Source organism: Uranotaenia lowii, chromosome 2 (assembly GCF_029784155.1).
Source record: "Uranotaenia lowii strain MFRU-FL chromosome 2, ASM2978415v1, whole genome shotgun sequence".
NCBI classification, from domain to species: Eukaryota; Metazoa; Arthropoda; class Insecta; order Diptera; family Culicidae; genus Uranotaenia; species Uranotaenia lowii.
In genome coordinates, this window is record NC_073692.1 from 63,962,714 (window position 1) to 63,981,305 (window position 18,592).

Genomic DNA, 18,592 nt, shown 5'->3' on the forward strand with positions numbered 1-18,592 from the left:
TATTTTCACTGTAGAATTAGTATGTTTTATTTATAACTGACTTTAAAGTATTTTTATAGCTTCTTCAAATTATGGTAGAAAATTGCAGGATTTTCCTTATGCAAAATATTTTATTACAAAGATTAGCATTTACAACTGTTTTCTGTGTTGATTTGTTTCAGCCCTTTTGATTTTCAAGAATAAGTGTTAATTTTTTTGTCTAAATTACCTATTACAACTTTTTTATAAATGACGTGGCTTTCTTTCTGATTTTTCACGAATATGATGATTGCATAGTTTCTCACATAGCTTTATATTTTCTGATAATTTATTTATTTATTGAAAAAAGTTCAAACTTTTCAGTCCCATTCATTTTCAATTGGCTGTTTGATAATCTAGATCATTCAAATTTCAATTTTATATTATTTAAAAACATTTTAATATTTGTACATTCTTTTTTTTAATGCAGCAGGGGCTTGCTCGTTTTAAAATAACTCTTTACTTCACAATACAATGTATTATAAGTATTATAGTTTTCAGCTTTAACAAATAATCGCAAGTGCATTATTTTACCCATCATCGATAGCCAATCAAGGAAGAATCAGAACGATTGTTATTGAATTAATTAAATTTTCAATTTGGAATTTTCAACAGCTGGATAACCAACACATGTAAAATCGATCTTTATAAAACTTTTGAATATACCGTATCATTGCCATTACTTAACTTTTTTCAATTGTGTTATTGTCTCAAGTCATAAAACATAAGCTTAATTTTTTATTGCTTATTTTAAATTCGAAACAATTATGTACTGTAAAAATTCCTTAGCTTTGTTCAAAATGTAGTAATGGAGTTTGAAATCTCTTTTTTATATTTACATTTTTATTCTATCTTATATATATATATATATATATATATATATATATATATATATATATATATATATATATATATATATATATATATATATATATATATATATATATATATATATATATATATATATATATATATATATATATATATATATATATATATATATATATATATATATATATATATATATATATATATATATATATATATATATATATATATATATATATATATATATATATATATATATATATATATATATATATATATATATATATATATATATATATATATATATATATATATATATATATATATATATATATATATATATATATATATATATATATATATATATATATATATATATATATATATATATATATATATATATATATATATATATATATATATATATATATATATATATATATATATATATATATATATATATATATATATATATATATATATATATATATATATATATATATTATATATATATATATATATATATATATATATATATATATATATATATATATATATATATATATATATATATATATATATATATATATATATATATATATATATATATATATATATATATATATATATATATATATATATATATATATATATATATATATATATATATATATATATATTATACAATATTATATTTCCCATGTATAGATTGAACTTGAATTTAGCCATTCTTTAACTTATATTTCATAAATTTTATGTTCATTTCATACCGACTATATTTTATATTTATTTATTTTTTTCAACACTAGTTTTACTGAAGAGCGAGATGTGTTTTGAAAATAAATAAATATTTTTATCGGTTACTTCAATATTCACATTCTCATATTGTTATTAGTAATTTCATTTCACATTACTGTTCCAGATAAATTGCATGTATAAGATACAATATTCATATTCATTTTCAAATTAATATTTATAGTCTTATTCATAATCACATTCATTTTCAGATATTCACAACTTATGTATAGTGATTGTTATTTCTATTACAAGATTCAATATCGTCTCAACTTTAATATTCCTATGTTACTTCTTTTTTTTCTTTTTGTAATGTGCTGCAGCTCTCAATTCCAGATTTCATCATGCATGCGGTCCAGATTTACATTGTATGTTAAAAATATCTACTCATATAACCAATTACTATTTTTATTACACTGATTTCAATTATTCTCCTTTTTTATCTTTTAGTGAAAACTCTTCAAACGATTTCCATTTTAATTCTTATCATTTTTTTCATTCCACAGCATCATTTTATCAGATATAATCATCCTAGTATTACCGCATTTATTATTATAATCATTTTTATCACTATGATCATTATTATTATTTTTATTTTTTATTCTTTTTCAATTGTCATTATTATCATTTATCAATATTATTCATTATTATTATTTCTTATTATAATTATTTATTGTATTTATGAATTGTACTGTACACCACTTACGTTTTTATGGGGTTGGTGGGATGCATCAGGGCATCAAACAAAGGGATTGAGCGCATGGGTATGGATCTGTGGCAGTCCTACTCGTATTAAGTTCTCCTGCTGTTTGACGCGCTCTTCTAAAAACAAATCTTGGGGGCGGGGACTACAGAGTCTTGCATAGTGAGTTAGTTGTATATTCGGCAATAACTTCTCGAGACCAATCGATCCTAACCCTTCGGATATTGTAAGTTACTCTACTTACGAATCCATTCCCTTGAACGTCTCATCCAGCAGTTATTAACTGGATATATGGTAACTTACGGTGACTTGTTGATGAAGCCTTAGCCACAACTGCGGTACAACCGTGCACCCAAGGTGGCTACCATACATACATACATACATAAAAGAACTGGAGATGAGTTCAGTTAACTTCAAATAGCCATGTTGTTTGTGTAGAAAATAGTTGATGGAATTTTCAAATAAAAATTTGTAATTAATCACTTACAAACATTGCGGAAGAGTTTAGAAATTTCTCAAAAATGAAGCCTCTGATTTTAGGTACAAAATGCATAATTAAATTCTCATTTTTTAATACCCTTATTACCAACTTAAATCCACTGATTTAAAAAAAATGACTAGATAGATATTTGAATGATTTTCATTCCATCATAAATAGTCCGGTTTGTGCCTCATCGAGAAATATTTACCTAATGACGATTTGAAAGTATCATGAAGATTTGAAACATGAAATACAAAACTCAAAAAATTAAACAAAATAATTAAATTCAAATGTCATAGTGATACAGATATAAGAGTTTGAGAAATCAAAACTAAAAATCAGGTGAAATTAAGAACCACAATTCAGTGTCTCAAATCTAAATCATAGTTGCAAATCAAGCTTTGAGAAGCAAAATAAGAATAAAATTTTTAAAAAAGTTATTCAAAGTTACATTACAAAGCAGAAATTGCATCAAATGTGAATTTCAATTTTATATCTTTGAAACAAAAAAAACTTGTCATGAGATTTATGAATTTATGAATCAAATTTTTAATCTAAATTTGAAAAGTTTCATTGCCCTCAAAATCGAATGGGTATAAATGTAAAAATTCGGAATTTAGATTAAATGTTCAGAACACAAAATCTGCTATTATTTAGAAAATTCAGATAAGGAATCCAAATGAGTTTAGTACCTTGAACAAAGATCCTGAGTTCTCAAAATTCAGAAATACTATGAAAAACTGAACTTCAGTAACTGAAGAAACAACACAAGTCTTTGAAATCTCAATGAATTGAATCTGTAAAAAGATAAGATTAAAAACATAGAAATATTTACGTTAAGAGAATCACTCAAGAATATTAGCAACTCAACTATGAGATCGTTTTTATGATAATTTGATATCGATCATTTGAAAAATAATATGCTGAATTCAGGATATATGCTTCAGACTCTATTTTGTTTAAATCAGTTGAAAATGTTTCAATACGAATTCAAGTCTAAGGCAGAAATTGGGATGGAAATTCATCAATGAAACTCTGTACCGTCGATTGGCCTTATTTAAGCAACTACAGTTCTTTTTAAAGATTCTTTTTTCAAGAATAGGGAGGGAAAAGTAATTTTTATACCAACGGAACTTTCAATAACAATGACTGAAAAGTGAAAAGTTATGATAATACCCGGTATTAACACGTTTACTGCCCGGGTTAAATTCTGAAATGTTTATCATAAAGCTTCTATGTTCTCTCTTAGCACTGTGAGCCAGTTTTGGCGAAATAAGCTGCTATTTTAGTGTAGTAACCATTACTTGAAATGTTAACGTAATAATAAACATTATTATTTTGCAAGACGTTTGTATGCAATGAAAATTAGGAGATGTTTTTTTTTATTGTACCTGATATGTTTCGATTAAAATATGAAAATTTGAGGTGTTTTGCCTTAAATTCTTATAATTTTTTTTTTTCGTTTTTTCGAATTTGCTTAACATTATTTTTGACCAGATTATGTGTTGAAAATTTTGAAATTCAATACCAAGATTTTGATATTCACAGCTCGCAAAATGTGGGAGAACTCCTTCCCTTTTTACTCTAGGGGGTCCTCTTAACCTATCTAAGAGAAAAACTATTCTAGATATTATTTTTCAGGGGCCCCTTTAGTTGTTATATTTAAAATTTTTATTCCGATTTTCAAGTTTTTATTTTTTTTCATAGATTTGAAGCAGTATGATTAAAGTAATTTTAAATCTTTTTTTCCCATCGGGGGGTCCCCCTGAGCCGGGGGGCCCGGGGCAATTGCCCCTTTTGCCCCCCCCTTAATCCGGCCTTGTCGACAGATTTAAAATCGTATTTATGGCTTCCAAAAACCCATTAAGGATTATTTTTATAAAATTTATAAAAAAGTTTCGTGTTAGAGTCATAAATAAAAAAAAAATCCTAGCTATATTTAATGCGAAAGAATTAGTGATAGGAGAAACAAGGGCATGATGGCCACCTTTAAGAGGACCCTTATTTAAACATAAAAACAGCTATGATATGTGAGTTACATCATTGTTTCGTGTTCAGACACTAAAAAGTCTGGCTAAAATATGAAAAAGTAGATATAAACGTTCAAAAATGCGTTTTGAATTTTTTTTTGTCGAAAGCATAAAATCGGTCAATGTAGAGGCAAAATGACTCAACAAACATTAAATCGCATTAGAAATGATAACTCAAGTCGATAATAACGTTACTTCCAATCGCAATTCCAACAAAATAAGTAATAGGCCGTGAAAATGGTAATTTGAAGTCGTTTCCAATGGTTTAAATCGGATATGATAAAAAAAGTCAGCCATGCTAGCAGATTTTAAACACGATTTTGCTCAATTTGTTTTCCCGCATGGGTAAGGTTGCCAGAATTTTTTCCACTCCCATCCGGGCCTAGCAATTCCGGGCATTTTTTCAAAAAAACCTGGCAAAATCCGAGCATGGATTTCAATTTTTCAAATCCAAAAACTGGGCAAAAACCGGGCAAAATTTAGGTTTAATTATACATAAAAGCAAAGAAAAAAAGCAGAAAAAATTGAAATTAATATTTTATTAATTTAATTGCAGACTTCCAAAAACTTATTGGAATACTTAAATATTTAAAGGTTTATAAAAGTAATTCAGCGAAATTATTTGAAACAACCGTTGAAAATTTCCATACCGTTAATCGATTTTGCTCAAACTTACTCAAAAACTTTGATTTTTTTTTTGGTTTCTTTGCGAAAATTATGATGAAAATCCGGGCAATATCCGGACTTTTTTCAAGATAGCCGGGCTACCGGGCCGGACCGGACTTTATCGAAATTTTGCATCAAATATCCGGGCAAACCCGGATAAAACCGGGCAATCTGGCAAGCTTACGCATGGGATTCAAGTGAGAGCAGCAGTGCTACCAGATTGCTAATAATCAAATGTAGTTTTTAGAAGAATTGTCCAATTAGAGAAGCAGCAAATATTGTAGCTGGCAACGGTTCGCATGCGTTGAGAGCAAAAACTTGTGCTCTCTTGCGTTCTTTTAGTATGTGCGAATAAGGCGTCGAATATCATTCAGGTCGTCCATGTAATTGAATTCGCTGTTCATCATGACTCTGTTCGCCCCAAGTCAACAAGTTATTATAAAAACGTAATTTAAAATTAATTATAGTGAAAAATCAAAAATTTAATGGTAGTGTAAATTAAACAATTTGTACATCATGGTGTTGGTTTTTTTTTTAATATTTCTGTAAAGTGTAAAAGAATATTTCCTTTTGCTGAAAAATTATACCATAGAAAGTATGAAACTGTTCCTCATGAAATTTGTTCAAGAAAATACGCAATTCTGTAGAAAAGAGGAGTTCTTACTATGCCCCGAATGCTTGTTATGCCTTAATCTCCCCTATCATAAATTTCGTCAAAATTTCAGCTTTGACGCATCAGTTTCTACCATTTTCAATTAAATTATACGAAAATATTGCATGTGAAACTAAAATACAGTTTCGGAAATCTACTATTTTGACTATTTTTATTGTAAAATCATTTTTTGTTGTTGTTTTCATCGACTTTTTTCGGCAAGAATCAAAACAAAACTTTCCAGTTGGTTCAAAATTCGAACTATTTTTAACGTTTCGCTCTTTTCGGTAGACCTTTAAATTAAATTCATTAATTGTATAATCTTCCATTTGACAAGAACTAATTATCTTATCTAACGATCGTCGTGCTGCTATCCGCTGTCTGTTGATTGTTTTTAATGTTATGTTAACATTGATTTGTCAGTGTCTTGGTATTGGGTAAAATGGAGTTGTATGCTGTTTTGAAGTCAATTTTTCTGTTTGTTATCTAATTTCAATGTGAAACATTTCTACACATATTCTGGTGTTGTACTTCGAGACTTTTTTTCAAAGGCGTTCACGTGGTACCAACCAAGTATTTATTTCCCTGACCAATACTATCCAGCACATCTTACTCAATTCCGCACATCTTACTTTCATCATATCACGTCATGTTCTTGAAGTAAATAAGCAGTTTGGTATCATAGCACAAGTGTTAAATTCCTTAGTTTTAGAGAAAAATATGTTAAAAAACTCCCGCTAAGAACTTTGAAATACTGGAAATCACCTAAAAGTGCAGTTATCTATTCAATAAGGTTGTAGAAGCATTATTATTAACTTTTCCACAGAATATTTCAAGAAATAATATTTATTTTTGTAGAAAAACATAAGTGGTACTATTCTTATTTCGCACAATTTTTTCATATTTTTGGTCCTCAACGCAAATTTCTTCATCCATAAAATGTAAACTTATGCTTGATTTCAACGGATAAATCAATAATTTGAAAAAAAAAATGTAGACAAAAATTTTGACGAATTTCAATCATTCATATTTTTACAAGCATAACACACATACTATTCTTGTTCCGCTTGCTGACATTAAATTTTTCATTAAATAATCAGCAAAAATTATCTATTATAAGATTCGGAACTCTAGCGGGATGCGACAGACAAAACCAAAAAGCGCCACCATCAAATTCTGCGGCAGAAATGCAAGTATTCAGTGAAACACACCAAGGAAAAAAAAATATTTTACACTTCGGAAATAACTAGCCGTTGGAGGGTTCATTTGCACAACAAACACACTGAGGTCCGTTGTCTTGGCTCTCCAGACTTAGCACGGTTTTTTGGTATCAGAGTCGTCATTGGAACTCAAAGCTTTTTCCTTGAGAAATTTCTGGAATTGGCAATATATGACCAGTGGCATGAAAATCATTTTGGGAAAAAATCTGTATATTTAATAACATAAATCAGGATCCCAATAAAAATAAAAACCTGGCCACATCATCGAAACCCTTAATCGCAATATCCTCCGCAATCAATGATCAAGCTCAACGAGATGTGCAATACAAATATGCTATCTGTTTTAATTGAAGTTTATTCTTTTCTTAAATAAGGAATCTGGAAGCACAAAAACGAGTCGGGTACTCAATTTAATTGAGTCAGTGGCATAAAAAATGAAGTGGAGAAAAATTGATAAAAGTATGTCAGAGTGCATTCTGCAAATGTTTTCCTAAATTGAATAAAAGAATATTTGAGTGCATTTTAAATCCCTTAGACCAGGGGCACAAAAGAAAAATTCAATTATCGAGAAATGTTGACCTTCTCTGTCAGTAGATGGTGTTAAGGTTTGTTAAAAGATTGTCCGTTGGCGTTTATATCTCGCGTGAGCTTTCATTACGCCGTATGAAACAAAATTTAAACAAACAGTTTTCTTATGAAAAAAATACAAAAACTGACATAAACTAGTCGCAACTTCTTTCTATTTAGAATATTTGTAGCCTTGACAACATATTCTATATGTGATATACAAAATTTAATGTTGTTTTCATAATTTTTGCAGCAGTTTTCTGTGAATTCTCAAGATTTTTCATACGACGTAATGGAAGCTCATGAGAGATATGCAAAATTTTAAGAACTAGGATTCTTTGAATCTATTATTTTTTTAATCAGGTTTTTGCAAGTTACCTTTTTTTCCGACTAAGCTGCAAAACGCATGTTTTTGAATTATTTAAAATTACCGAAGGAACAAAGAATTTTTCTAATTACGTCAATATTAATAAGATTTTTAGAAACCATTAAAGTAAAAAAATGTTGATGATGTATTGCATCAAAAAAACGTTATTTTCTCGCAGCTTCAATAATCGAACGTTTTCAGTAGTCGGACGCACGCATCAGCCCCAAAATAGTCCGAAAACCTAGCTGGTTACTGTAGTTTTTCAGTTACTCACGACCAAAATTGTAGTGTCATGGCAAAAACACGTATGTTCACAACATTTTTCCATACACCTCGTATCATAATTGAGGCATCTCCGGTTACATTTTCATCGATGAGTGAGATACATATTAGAAAGAACGCTTTCGCACTGCTTCCGGTTTTTCCCTACAATCTCGAACTAGTTTATCCACCTTTTGTGAATGGAACTTTACCCCTCGGATAAGCTAATTGAATTACTACTATAACCTGCTATCGGTGTTTCTTTTTTCCGATGACAGGTCTGATATCGGCCTGACTTCATCCAGATAATCAATCATACATACTATCAAGCTCAATGTATGAAAGGTGTTCGCGCTTATGGGCAGCACGTGGCTTCAACTTGAATGAAAACCAATGGACAGTAGGGTAGAGAAACATTTTAACGACCAGTATCAAATTCAGATTCAAAGGATAATGTATCAAATCTAGCGGTTTTACCTTAGGAGTTTTTCGTATTGAACAAAAATAGAATCCTTCAATCAATTTCCTATTAAAGAGCATTCGCAAAACCAAACATGGCTTCGTTATTCCTATGGCTCGTTTTTCTTCCTAGGGAGGGCTGGCTTTGTCAATCGCGGGAGCACTCTGAGGTGACATTACAGGTTTTCGCTTGGAAAACTACGCGTGCAATCATCTGTATGTTAATTCTGCACGCTTCGTGTTTAAGTTGTGCATATTTTTCGTTATTGACAAGATTTATTTTCTATTTTCCAACAGGTTGCCTGATGAGACCGGTGGGACTGTCCCTTCCCTATCTGCTCTTCCTTTTCGGTCTACCGTTTGTGCCAGTTGCCACGCCAAGGAGTATCAAAGGTAGGAAACGGGGGGGAATTTTGGAAAGTGTTTCATTTGAATTTTAATCGATTGAAATGGAAGGGCTTTCAGTTTCAAGACAGGCAATTAAAATTAAACCACTATCTTTTTTTCAGGCTCCACTGGAATCTATTTCAAACTGTATATTGTGATCAGCATATTGCTGCTAGTGAGCCAGATAGCCTTCCAGATAGTGTTCTTAGCGCTCGGGTACGAGCTGATCGAACCATGCAAATTTTTAGAGGTCTTGCTTCGCCACATAGGGCTGGTGAGGTTCCAGGGTCTGGACGCGGCCATGGTGGTCTATTGGATTTCGCCGGAGATCATCATGAGTTTGGCGGCCGTCGTGGTGTACATAGTGCTCAGGAGGTTGGTCGAGAGCATTCCGGATGCAGATCAAGCACCCACGTCGCCCACCTCGCTGGAAGCACCGGATGTGCTGCCAATGCATTGTGATGCATTCCCGATAAGTCGAGAGAAATTGGCATTCCTAACGAAGCTAGGAGTGCTTTTGAGCGTTGGGATGCTTTGCGTGGCAGCCGTTTTGCAGCCATCCGTTCCCAGTGGGATATATTTTGTAATATTTTTGGGCTCGGCTACATGGTGGGCATGCTACAAGGAGCTAGATAGGTAAAGCAATCAATGTACATAATCTATCAGCAACTAGAGGATGATCTAAACGTTTGCATATTTCCCTCAGAGCATTCGGTGTAGTTTTAAGGATAACTTTGGCATTTTTGATTGTACATATAACGGGGCTGCTGGCGTATCAAAACCCGTGGCCTCAACAGCTGCTTCCGCAAAACGACACTATCGCTAGGATACTTGCACTGACGCCCATTTTGTCCTCGGCGTGTGATAACGTATCAGACATTCGATACGTCAACTTCGATAGCGAACTGGGATCTGATTTCTACCTCAATCCGGTTGTTCTAATGATCTGTTACTATTGTATATCAATAACTTCATCGCTACTTATGAAACCAAGAGTGAGTATCCGCAAATTAAGTGACCATATTCGAAACGGAGTTTTAACGAATGCATCTCAGTCTAAGACTATAGTGCTAACGCAATATATTTTAGAATTAACTACAGGAATGTTCATTTGATAGTTTTTCTAATCGACCCCTTAACTAATGCAAGCTAACAATTTGACTAACTTTTCCCCTCCCTGTTTGAATCGCTTATCGCACCTAATCCCCGAATCTGGAATTGTCTCTAACCTCAAAAATTGGCCTTCCAACATCTAATAAACCTCGGACTGTTAACTACCCCATTGCCAAATTTCCTATTTGCCTAAAAAAACTCGAAACCCCAGATGACGGAGCATGAACGCAAACAGCAGGAGCTTTTCTACAATCTGGAATCTGGCGTTCGGCTTCAGCGCCAGATTTCGTTTCGCATGCAACGCCGGAATATCCTTCGAAAAACGCTCACCAGCGACCGCTGGCGTGGAGCAGCACGCAAAGTAAAAGTAAGCAAAGGCCTCACCACACTCGTCATTGGTAGTAGTAGTAGTAGTAGTGTTTGGCAGTAACGCATCCTTCCCTCTGATTAGAAAGGTTGTTTTGTAGAAGTTAAATAGTTGAAAAGTAGTTTTGGATTATTTTGCGTGTGCACTTGACACCTTTCTCTCTAGGATATGTAATCTTACACTGTAGTTGCAACTTGTAGACTGTGATTATTTTTTAGGATCAACTATATTATGTATTATTTAGTTTTTTTTTTCATATATGTATTTCATGCATATTCTGAGATATTTTTTTGAAAGCAGCAATTGACGTAACACAACTAATTAATTCTGCACAGTGTTTTAAAATTTTTTTTGTCAGAAGCTCGTAAAATATGTAAGAAATTTTGCTTTGAAATCTTTAATTTAGCTTTCCTTTTTTATCAATACAAGTTCGTCAGTCTATGGCTAAACAGGTGTTTCGACTGAAAACTTTTTGGAATTTTGGTGTACTGAATTTTCTGCCCTTCAGATAGTTTTTTGACTTAGTCCACATCTTGAAAACTATGATGTTCGAAATTTCATCATTTTTTTGTTCATCAAAAAGGTTGTACTGAATCGAAACTTGAGAAAATGAGAAGCCACATAACAAACATATTTGAAATGAAGGATTAATTTCGAGGAGTCCGACCAAAAAACCAAATGAATCCGTTTGAACAAAAAAATAATAAGGTTAGATAACGAAACAATTAAAACTAGAACTCGAATTATGAATCCAAACTTAAATTTAAGTTTTGATTTATATATCAGTTACTCAATCCAAAATTCTTCAAATACGTTAAAAATTCCAGAATTTAGAAGCCAGAGCTCAATACTGAAATTCAGTAGATATGAGAGAAGTAAAAGGTTTACATGACATCATATTAAAGCCAAGGATTTCCCCTTATAAAAACAAAGTTTAAATGAAAGACTGAAAAGAAGGTAACAATTTTTGACAAGATTTCGCAGGATAAAGTTAAGGTTATGATTATTATTGAGTTATTTGCTTATCTTTTTCTATTTCAATCTGCAAATACTGCAATTTTCTGTAGAAATCCCAACGAATCACTGTAATCTGTGTTTTAAAAATCTGGTAAACAAACTCATTTATGTATTTGTTTTCCAGATTAAAACTGGAAAAAATCTAAATCAGAAAAACCGGGAAAATGCCGGGAATTCAAAAATGAAATCTCGCTGGTAATGAAAGATTTAAATGTTCACTTGTGAGAATATTTTTTGATTAATAATCGATTCGGGTAATCTAGGAATGCAGGGTAATAAAGCAACTCCACGATAATTTTTTATGGCAAGTGTTGGTTTCTAATGATGAATTTCATAGCCAGAATAATGGTTGAGCTAAAGTTTTAAAGAAATTTGAAATTTTTAATCCTATAAAACTTGAAATATCCAAATTCAAAATATTTATTAATAAAAATCAAATTCAAGAAAATTGGAGAAAGTATTCTTGATTAAATAATTCTCATCATCATTCTTAATTTAAAATTATTTTTACTTACTCAAACTTTCAATTTCTTTTAAAGCTTTGTGCTTTTCAAACGAATACATCCGGCTGGTCATTTTATTTTCCGAACCTTGTATTTCAAACCACGAACTCTGAATGTGGTAATTTTGAATTCCGAGCTTCGAGAAATGATTTCCTTTAAACTTGGATTTAATTTCTTGAAACTTTGAATTATTTTCTCGAAACTTGAAATTCAGAATAGGAGACATAACATTTTGGAACACACATTACCACATTTTTTTTACTTTGAAGTCTTTTTTTCCCAAAACCAAATTTAAGAATGAAAGACACAACATTTGGAATTTAATGCTTAAAAGTAACATTACCACATTCAAATTTCGTGGTTTGAAATACTGGATTCGGAATACCAAGATTTATCCTAAGCTAAGCTGGAAGTCGGCAATCTTGTATTTTTGCACCTATACATCTCGCGTGAGCTTTTATTACGTCATATGAAACAAAATGTTAACAAACAGTTTTATTATGAGAAAACTTCTTTCCATTTAAATTATTTGTAGCCTGGACAACATATTCTATATGTGAAATACAAATTTTAAAGTTGGGTTGATAACTTCTGAGCAATTTTCAGTGCATTCTTAAGATGTTTCATACGAGACGTAATGAAAGCTCACGCTAAATATCTTGAATTACGAATTTTCGAAATCTGTTTTTTTTTTATTTCAAAATATAGTTCGAAAAAATTCATACACCGCTGTTTTAAATCCTATATGTTTCTTCCAATTTTTTCAAATAGAAGACTTTAAATGGATTAAAGAATTTATATTTGGAATTCAGATTAATCTGATTGAACTTACCAGAAAAAAAGTATTTAGAACTGAGTGTTTAAAATTGTGAATGCAAGTTTTGGATCGAGAATTACTTTGAAAGATAAGAGTAAAAAGTTTAAAATCGACATTTTTGAGTTTTGGGTTCGTGAGTTGAAAGTAGAAAGTCGGAATTTGCGAGTTGAAAGTCGAGAGCACTTAGAAAGGAATGAAGATTTTGTGTAAAGAGTTTCAATTTTAGAGTGGATTGAACAGTTTTAAGTTTAGAGTCGGCATTTAAAAGTTTAAAGTTGAGAGTTGAGATGTGATAGAAGAAAATTGATAGTCGAGGTCGAGAGCTAAGAGTTGAGAGTAGAGAATTGGAAGTCGAACATTCTCGCGTGAGCTTTGATTATGTCGTATGTAACAAAATGTAAACAATGAGTTTTATTACGAAAAAATACAAAAACTGACATAAACTAGTCGCAACTTCTTTCCATTTAGAATATTTGTAGCCTGGACAACATATTGTATAAGTTAAATACAAATTTTCAAGTTGTTTTGATAACTTTTGCTGCTGTTTTTTGTGAATGCCTAAGATGTTTCATACGACGTAATGAAAGCTCACTCGAGCATTGATAGTTGAGAGCTGAGACATGAGAGAGTTGAAAGTTGTAAGTTTAAAGTTGAGAGTACAGAATTGGGAGTAAAGAATTGAAAGTTGACAGTTGAGAGTCAAGAGTTGAAAATTGAAAGATAAGAGTTGAGAGTTGCGATTTGACAGTCTTGAGGTTAAGAATTAAAAGTTGAGAGTTAAGAGATAAGTGTTAATAGTTACGAGTTGATAATAAAGAGTAAAGAGTTGATAATAAAGAGTAAAGAATTGATAATAAAGAGTAAAGAGTAAAGAGTAAAGAGTAAAGAGTAAAGAGTAAAGAGTAAAGAGTAAAGAGTAAAGAGTAAAGAGTAAAGAGTAAAGAGTAAAGAGTAAAGAGTAAAGAGTAAAGAGTAAAGAGTAAAGAGTAAAGAGTAAAGAGTAAAGAGTAAAGAGTAAAGAGTAAAGAGTAAAGAGTAAAGAGTAAAGTGTTAAGAGTAAAGAGTAAAGAGTAAAGAGTAAAGAGTAAAGAGTAAAGAGTAAAGAGTAAAGAGTAAAGAGTAAAGAGTAAAGAGTAAAGAGTAAAGAGTAAAGAGTAAAGAGTAAAGAGTAAAGAGTAAAGAGTAAAGAGTAAAGAGTAAAGAGTAAAGAGTAAAGAGTAAAGAGTAAAGAGTAAAGAGTAAAGAGTAAAGAGTAAAGAGTAAAGAGTAAAGAGTAAAGAGTAAAGAGTAAAGAGTAAAGAGTAAAGAGTAAAGAGTAAAGAGTAAAGAGTAAAGAGTAAAGAGTAAAGAGTAAAGAGTAAAGAGTAAAGAGTAAAGAGTAAAGAGTAAAGAGTAAAGAGTAAAGAGTAAAGAGTAAAGAGTAAAGAGTAAAGAGTAAAGAGTAAAGAGTAAAGAGTAAAGAGTAAAGAGTAAAGAGTAAAGAGTAAAGAGTAAAGAGTAAAGAGTAAAGAGTAAAGAATAAAGAGTAAAGAGTAAAGAGTAAAGAGTAAAGAGTAAAGAGTAAAGAGTAAAGAGTAAAGAGTAAAGAGTAAAGAGTAAAGAGTAAAGAGTAAAGAGTAAAGAGTAAAGAGTAAAGAGTAAAGAGTAAAGAGTAAAGAGTAAAGAGTAAAGAGTAAAGAGTAAAGAGTAAAGAGTAAAGAGTAAAGAGTAAAGAGTAAAGAGTAAAGAGTAAAAAGTAAAGAGTAAAGAGTAAAGAGTAAAGAGTAAAGAGTAAAGAGTAAAGAGCAAAGAGTAAAGAGTAAAGAGTAAATAGTTAAGAGTTAAGAGTTCAGAGTTCAGAGTAATGAGTTAAGAGTAATGAGAAAAGAGTTCAGAGTTCAGAGTTCAGAGTTCACAGTTCAGAGTTCAGAGTTCAGAGTTCAGAGTTCAGAGTTTAGAGTTCAGAGTTCTGAGTTCAGAGTTTAGAATTTAGAGTTCAGAGTTCAGAGTTCAGAGTTCAGAATTCAGAGTTCAGAGTTCAGAGTTCAGAGTTCAGAGTTTAGAGTTCAGAGTTCAGAGTTCAGAGTTCAGAGTTTAGAGTTCAGAGTTTAGAGTTCAGAGTTCAGAGTTCAGAGTTCAGAGTTCAGAGTTTAGAGTTCAGAGTTCAGAGTTCAGATTTCAGAGTTCAGAGTTCAGAGTTCAGAGTTCAGAGTTCAGAGTTCAGAGTTCAGAGTTTAGAGTTTAGAGTTCAGAGTACAGAGTTCAGAGTTCAGAGTTCAGAATTAAGAGTTCAGAGTTAAGATTTCAGAGTTCAGAGTTCAGAGTTCAGAGTTCAGAGTTCACAGTTTAAAGTTCAGAGTTTAGAGTTCAGAGTTTAGAATTTAGAGTTCAGAGTTCAGAGTTCAGAGTTCAGAGTTCAGAGTTCAGAGTTCAGAGTTTAGAGTTCAGAGTTTAGAGTTCAGAGTTCAGAGTTTAGAATTTAGAGTTCAGAGTTCAGAGTTCAGAGTTCAGAGTTTGGAGTTCAGAGTTTAGAGTTCAGAGTTCAGAGTTCAGAGTTCAGAGTTTAGAGTTCAGAGTTCAGATTTCAGAGTTCAGAGTTTAGAGTTCAGAGTTCAGAGTTCAGAGTTTAGAGTTCAGAGTTCAGAGTTCAGAATTCAGAGTTCAGAATTTAGAGTTCAGAGTTTAGATTTCAGAGTTCAGGGTTCAGAGTTCAGAGTTCAGAGTTCAGAGTTCAGAGTTTAGAGTTCAGAGTTCAGAGTTCAGAGTTTAGAATTTAGAGTTCAGAGTTCAGAGTTCAGAGTTCAGAGTTCAGAGTTCAGAGTTCAGAGTTCAGAGTTCAGAGTTCAAAGTTCAGAGTTCAGAGTTTAGAGTTCAGAGTTCAGAGTTCATAGTTTAGAGTTCAGAGTTCAGAGTTCAGAGTTCAGAATTTAGAGTTCAGAGTTTAGATTTCAGAGTTCAGAGTTCAGAGTTCAGAGTTTAGAGTTCAGAGTTCAGAGTTCAGAGTTCAGAGTTTAGAATTTAGAGTTCAGAGTTCAGAGTTCAGAGTTCAGAGTTCAGAGGTCAGAAGTCAGAGTTTAGAGTTTAGAGGTCAGAAGTCAGAGTTCAGAGTTAAGCGTTTAGAGTAAAGAATTAAAAGTGAGAGGAAAGAATTAACAGTTAAGAGTTGAGAGTTAATTGTGGTTAATAGTTCAGAGTTGAAAGTTGGAAGTCAGGTTCAAAAAAGTACTTTTTTTCACAACCTTTAAAAACTGAACGTTTAGAGTTGATGGTTGAAGGTTAAGAGTTCAAAGTTTAGATTTGATGGTTGAAGGTTAAGAATTCAAAGTTTAGGTTTGAAAAATAAGTGCCTAAATTATAAATATGCAAACTGAGAATAGAGAGCTGCGAATTTAGAGCTTAGGGTTGATAGTTGAGAGCTTAATGCTGCTAGTGAGAGCTAAATGCTTTGAAGGCCCAATACATTGGCAACAATTTTCGCAACCCGTTGCTGTAAATCGATCCGGATAAAATTTTTTTTTGTTAAACTCTCTTCGAATGACTTCCTATGAATTCAGCCACAGTACCTTTTTACTGAAATTCGTTCAGCCAAGAGGTTCCTGAAACTCTAGGTCAGGCAAATAGAAACTCGCTGCAGGCTTTTTGCAGCATTTTTTTTACTTTTCGACAGAAAACTGAGCACTTTTTGAAAAGATTTGTAATCGTTTATGATACAAATTCGTACCGGAACCAAACAAAATCAACAAAGTTATTGTTTTATAGATGAGGCATGCTTAGTCTGGTGAAACTTGTAAACTTATCCAATGCAAAACTCTCTCAAAGACTTGGAAAAAAGTTTTAAGAATGATCATTCTAATGAAACAAAATTTTATACCTGCTCACTGGTCGGTGATTAAATCAGATCAATGTGACATTTGAGCGCTATTTTTTTTTGTTTTTTTTTTCTTCTGTTTTCCACCCCTGGCTCAAACCTTCTTTTTAAGTATTACCTAGTTATCTCTCTTTTTTCCTCATTTTTTTTTCTAAGTTTTGAGGCTTCCCCTCTAATTTTCGTATCGTGCCAACCAGACACCACATTTACGAAACCCGTTTCATATAATCTTTCCAAATTGAAATTATTTTTTTCCCCGTTTTTCTTTCTTTTCAAATTTTCGGTTTCCGCTTGAATTTGCTTAAAATGTTTGTGCAATGTATGGTGCCTCAAAGAAATCAAAATCGAGAGTCTTTTAATACTGGTCATTTGTCTCAAATTGTGGACGGCCTCTACCTTTCATCGTATGAAGTTGTAAATTCAAAAACTATTCAAAAACTATCAATTTAACTTGCAACTGTGGGGGTGACATTTTCTTTGAATAAACTTGTAATATCCCTTGCACTTGTATACTAGACTTTTTTTTAACTTACTAATAAATTAACATTTAGAGAAGTCGCTGCTCGTCTCACACCGGTTGCTGAAAAATAACACCCAGTAGAACGCTGCAAATATTTCAACTCCAAATTTCTGTTTCTAAATTTCAGTTTTGATTTAAGGTATTTTATTTAAAAACAACACATTTTTCTTTCTTTCTCTTCTATGTTTCCAAAAATTGACCCGTTTGGCTTCTGTTATTACTTAATTGTTTTGGTTACGCGTGTGATTTTTTATAACTTCATTCTGCTCACTGCGCTGCGAATGGTGCTTATTCTGTATGACTGCGCACAACTGCACTCTGTAACTCATAAATGGCTGCGACACTCTAACACTCGCGACAACGATTTCCATAAATCGCATTTTGGAAAATCGACAAAATCACCATCTATCGGATCTGTGTGCTTTAATAAAATCATTTTAAAAATCTACGTGGCCAACAAAAAAAACAATCACGCAAATGGACACGCTTTAATGTGTCTAGAGCGATTTATCCAAGAGACGCCGAGAGGGAACAACTAGAGGGCGTATTTTTCCCGTCATTGCGCCAACGCTATCTGCTTCCACGTCCGCTTCCGCCCCGGACGAGCGGACACCTGTACGTATTTTATTTTGTATGATTAATACTTCATTTATCGCTTGTTTTAACCGTTCATTTTTCCTACATGTTCTACTTCTTTTTTGTCATTCTTCTCTGAGTGTTTCAGTGTGCTTCTGAATGAGTGAAAAATAGCTTACAATTTATTTGTGTCAGATTACAGTGTATATGTTGAAAATCGGCGTAACTCAAATGATTTGATTGATAAAAACCATTCTTAATTTATTCTAGCTGATGCGTGGCGGAACTCGAAGGGTGCGAGATGCTTCCGCATCCGATGCGCAAAATGCAATCCCACAAGACTCGATCGCGATGCATGCCATCGGTAAGTCCATTCTGCGACATTCCCCAGTTCCCCA

At 32.0% G+C, this 18,592-nt stretch overlaps 1 protein-coding gene across 8 annotated transcripts in view; it reads left to right on the forward strand.

Moving 5' to 3' along the window:
- Positions 1–18,592, forward strand: part of LOC129749644 (piezo-type mechanosensitive ion channel component-like) — a 104,101-nt gene that overhangs the window by 32,670 nt on the left and 52,839 nt on the right. For 3 of the 8 annotated variants that reach the window (XM_055744671.1, XM_055744678.1, XM_055744672.1), the window contains exons 3-8: positions 9,345–9,440; positions 9,557–10,070; positions 10,141–10,429; positions 10,759–10,914; positions 18,120–18,233; positions 18,465–18,558. In XM_055744671.1, the coding sequence (XP_055600646.1) occupies positions 9,345–9,440; positions 9,557–10,070; positions 10,141–10,429; positions 10,759–10,914; positions 18,120–18,233; positions 18,465–18,558 (1,263 nt within the window). The remainder of the gene's footprint in view (positions 1–9,344; positions 9,441–9,556; positions 10,071–10,140; positions 10,430–10,758; positions 10,915–18,119; positions 18,234–18,464; positions 18,559–18,592) is intronic. The other 5 variants (XM_055744673.1, XM_055744674.1, XM_055744676.1 and 2 more) reach the window with 3 other exon arrangements.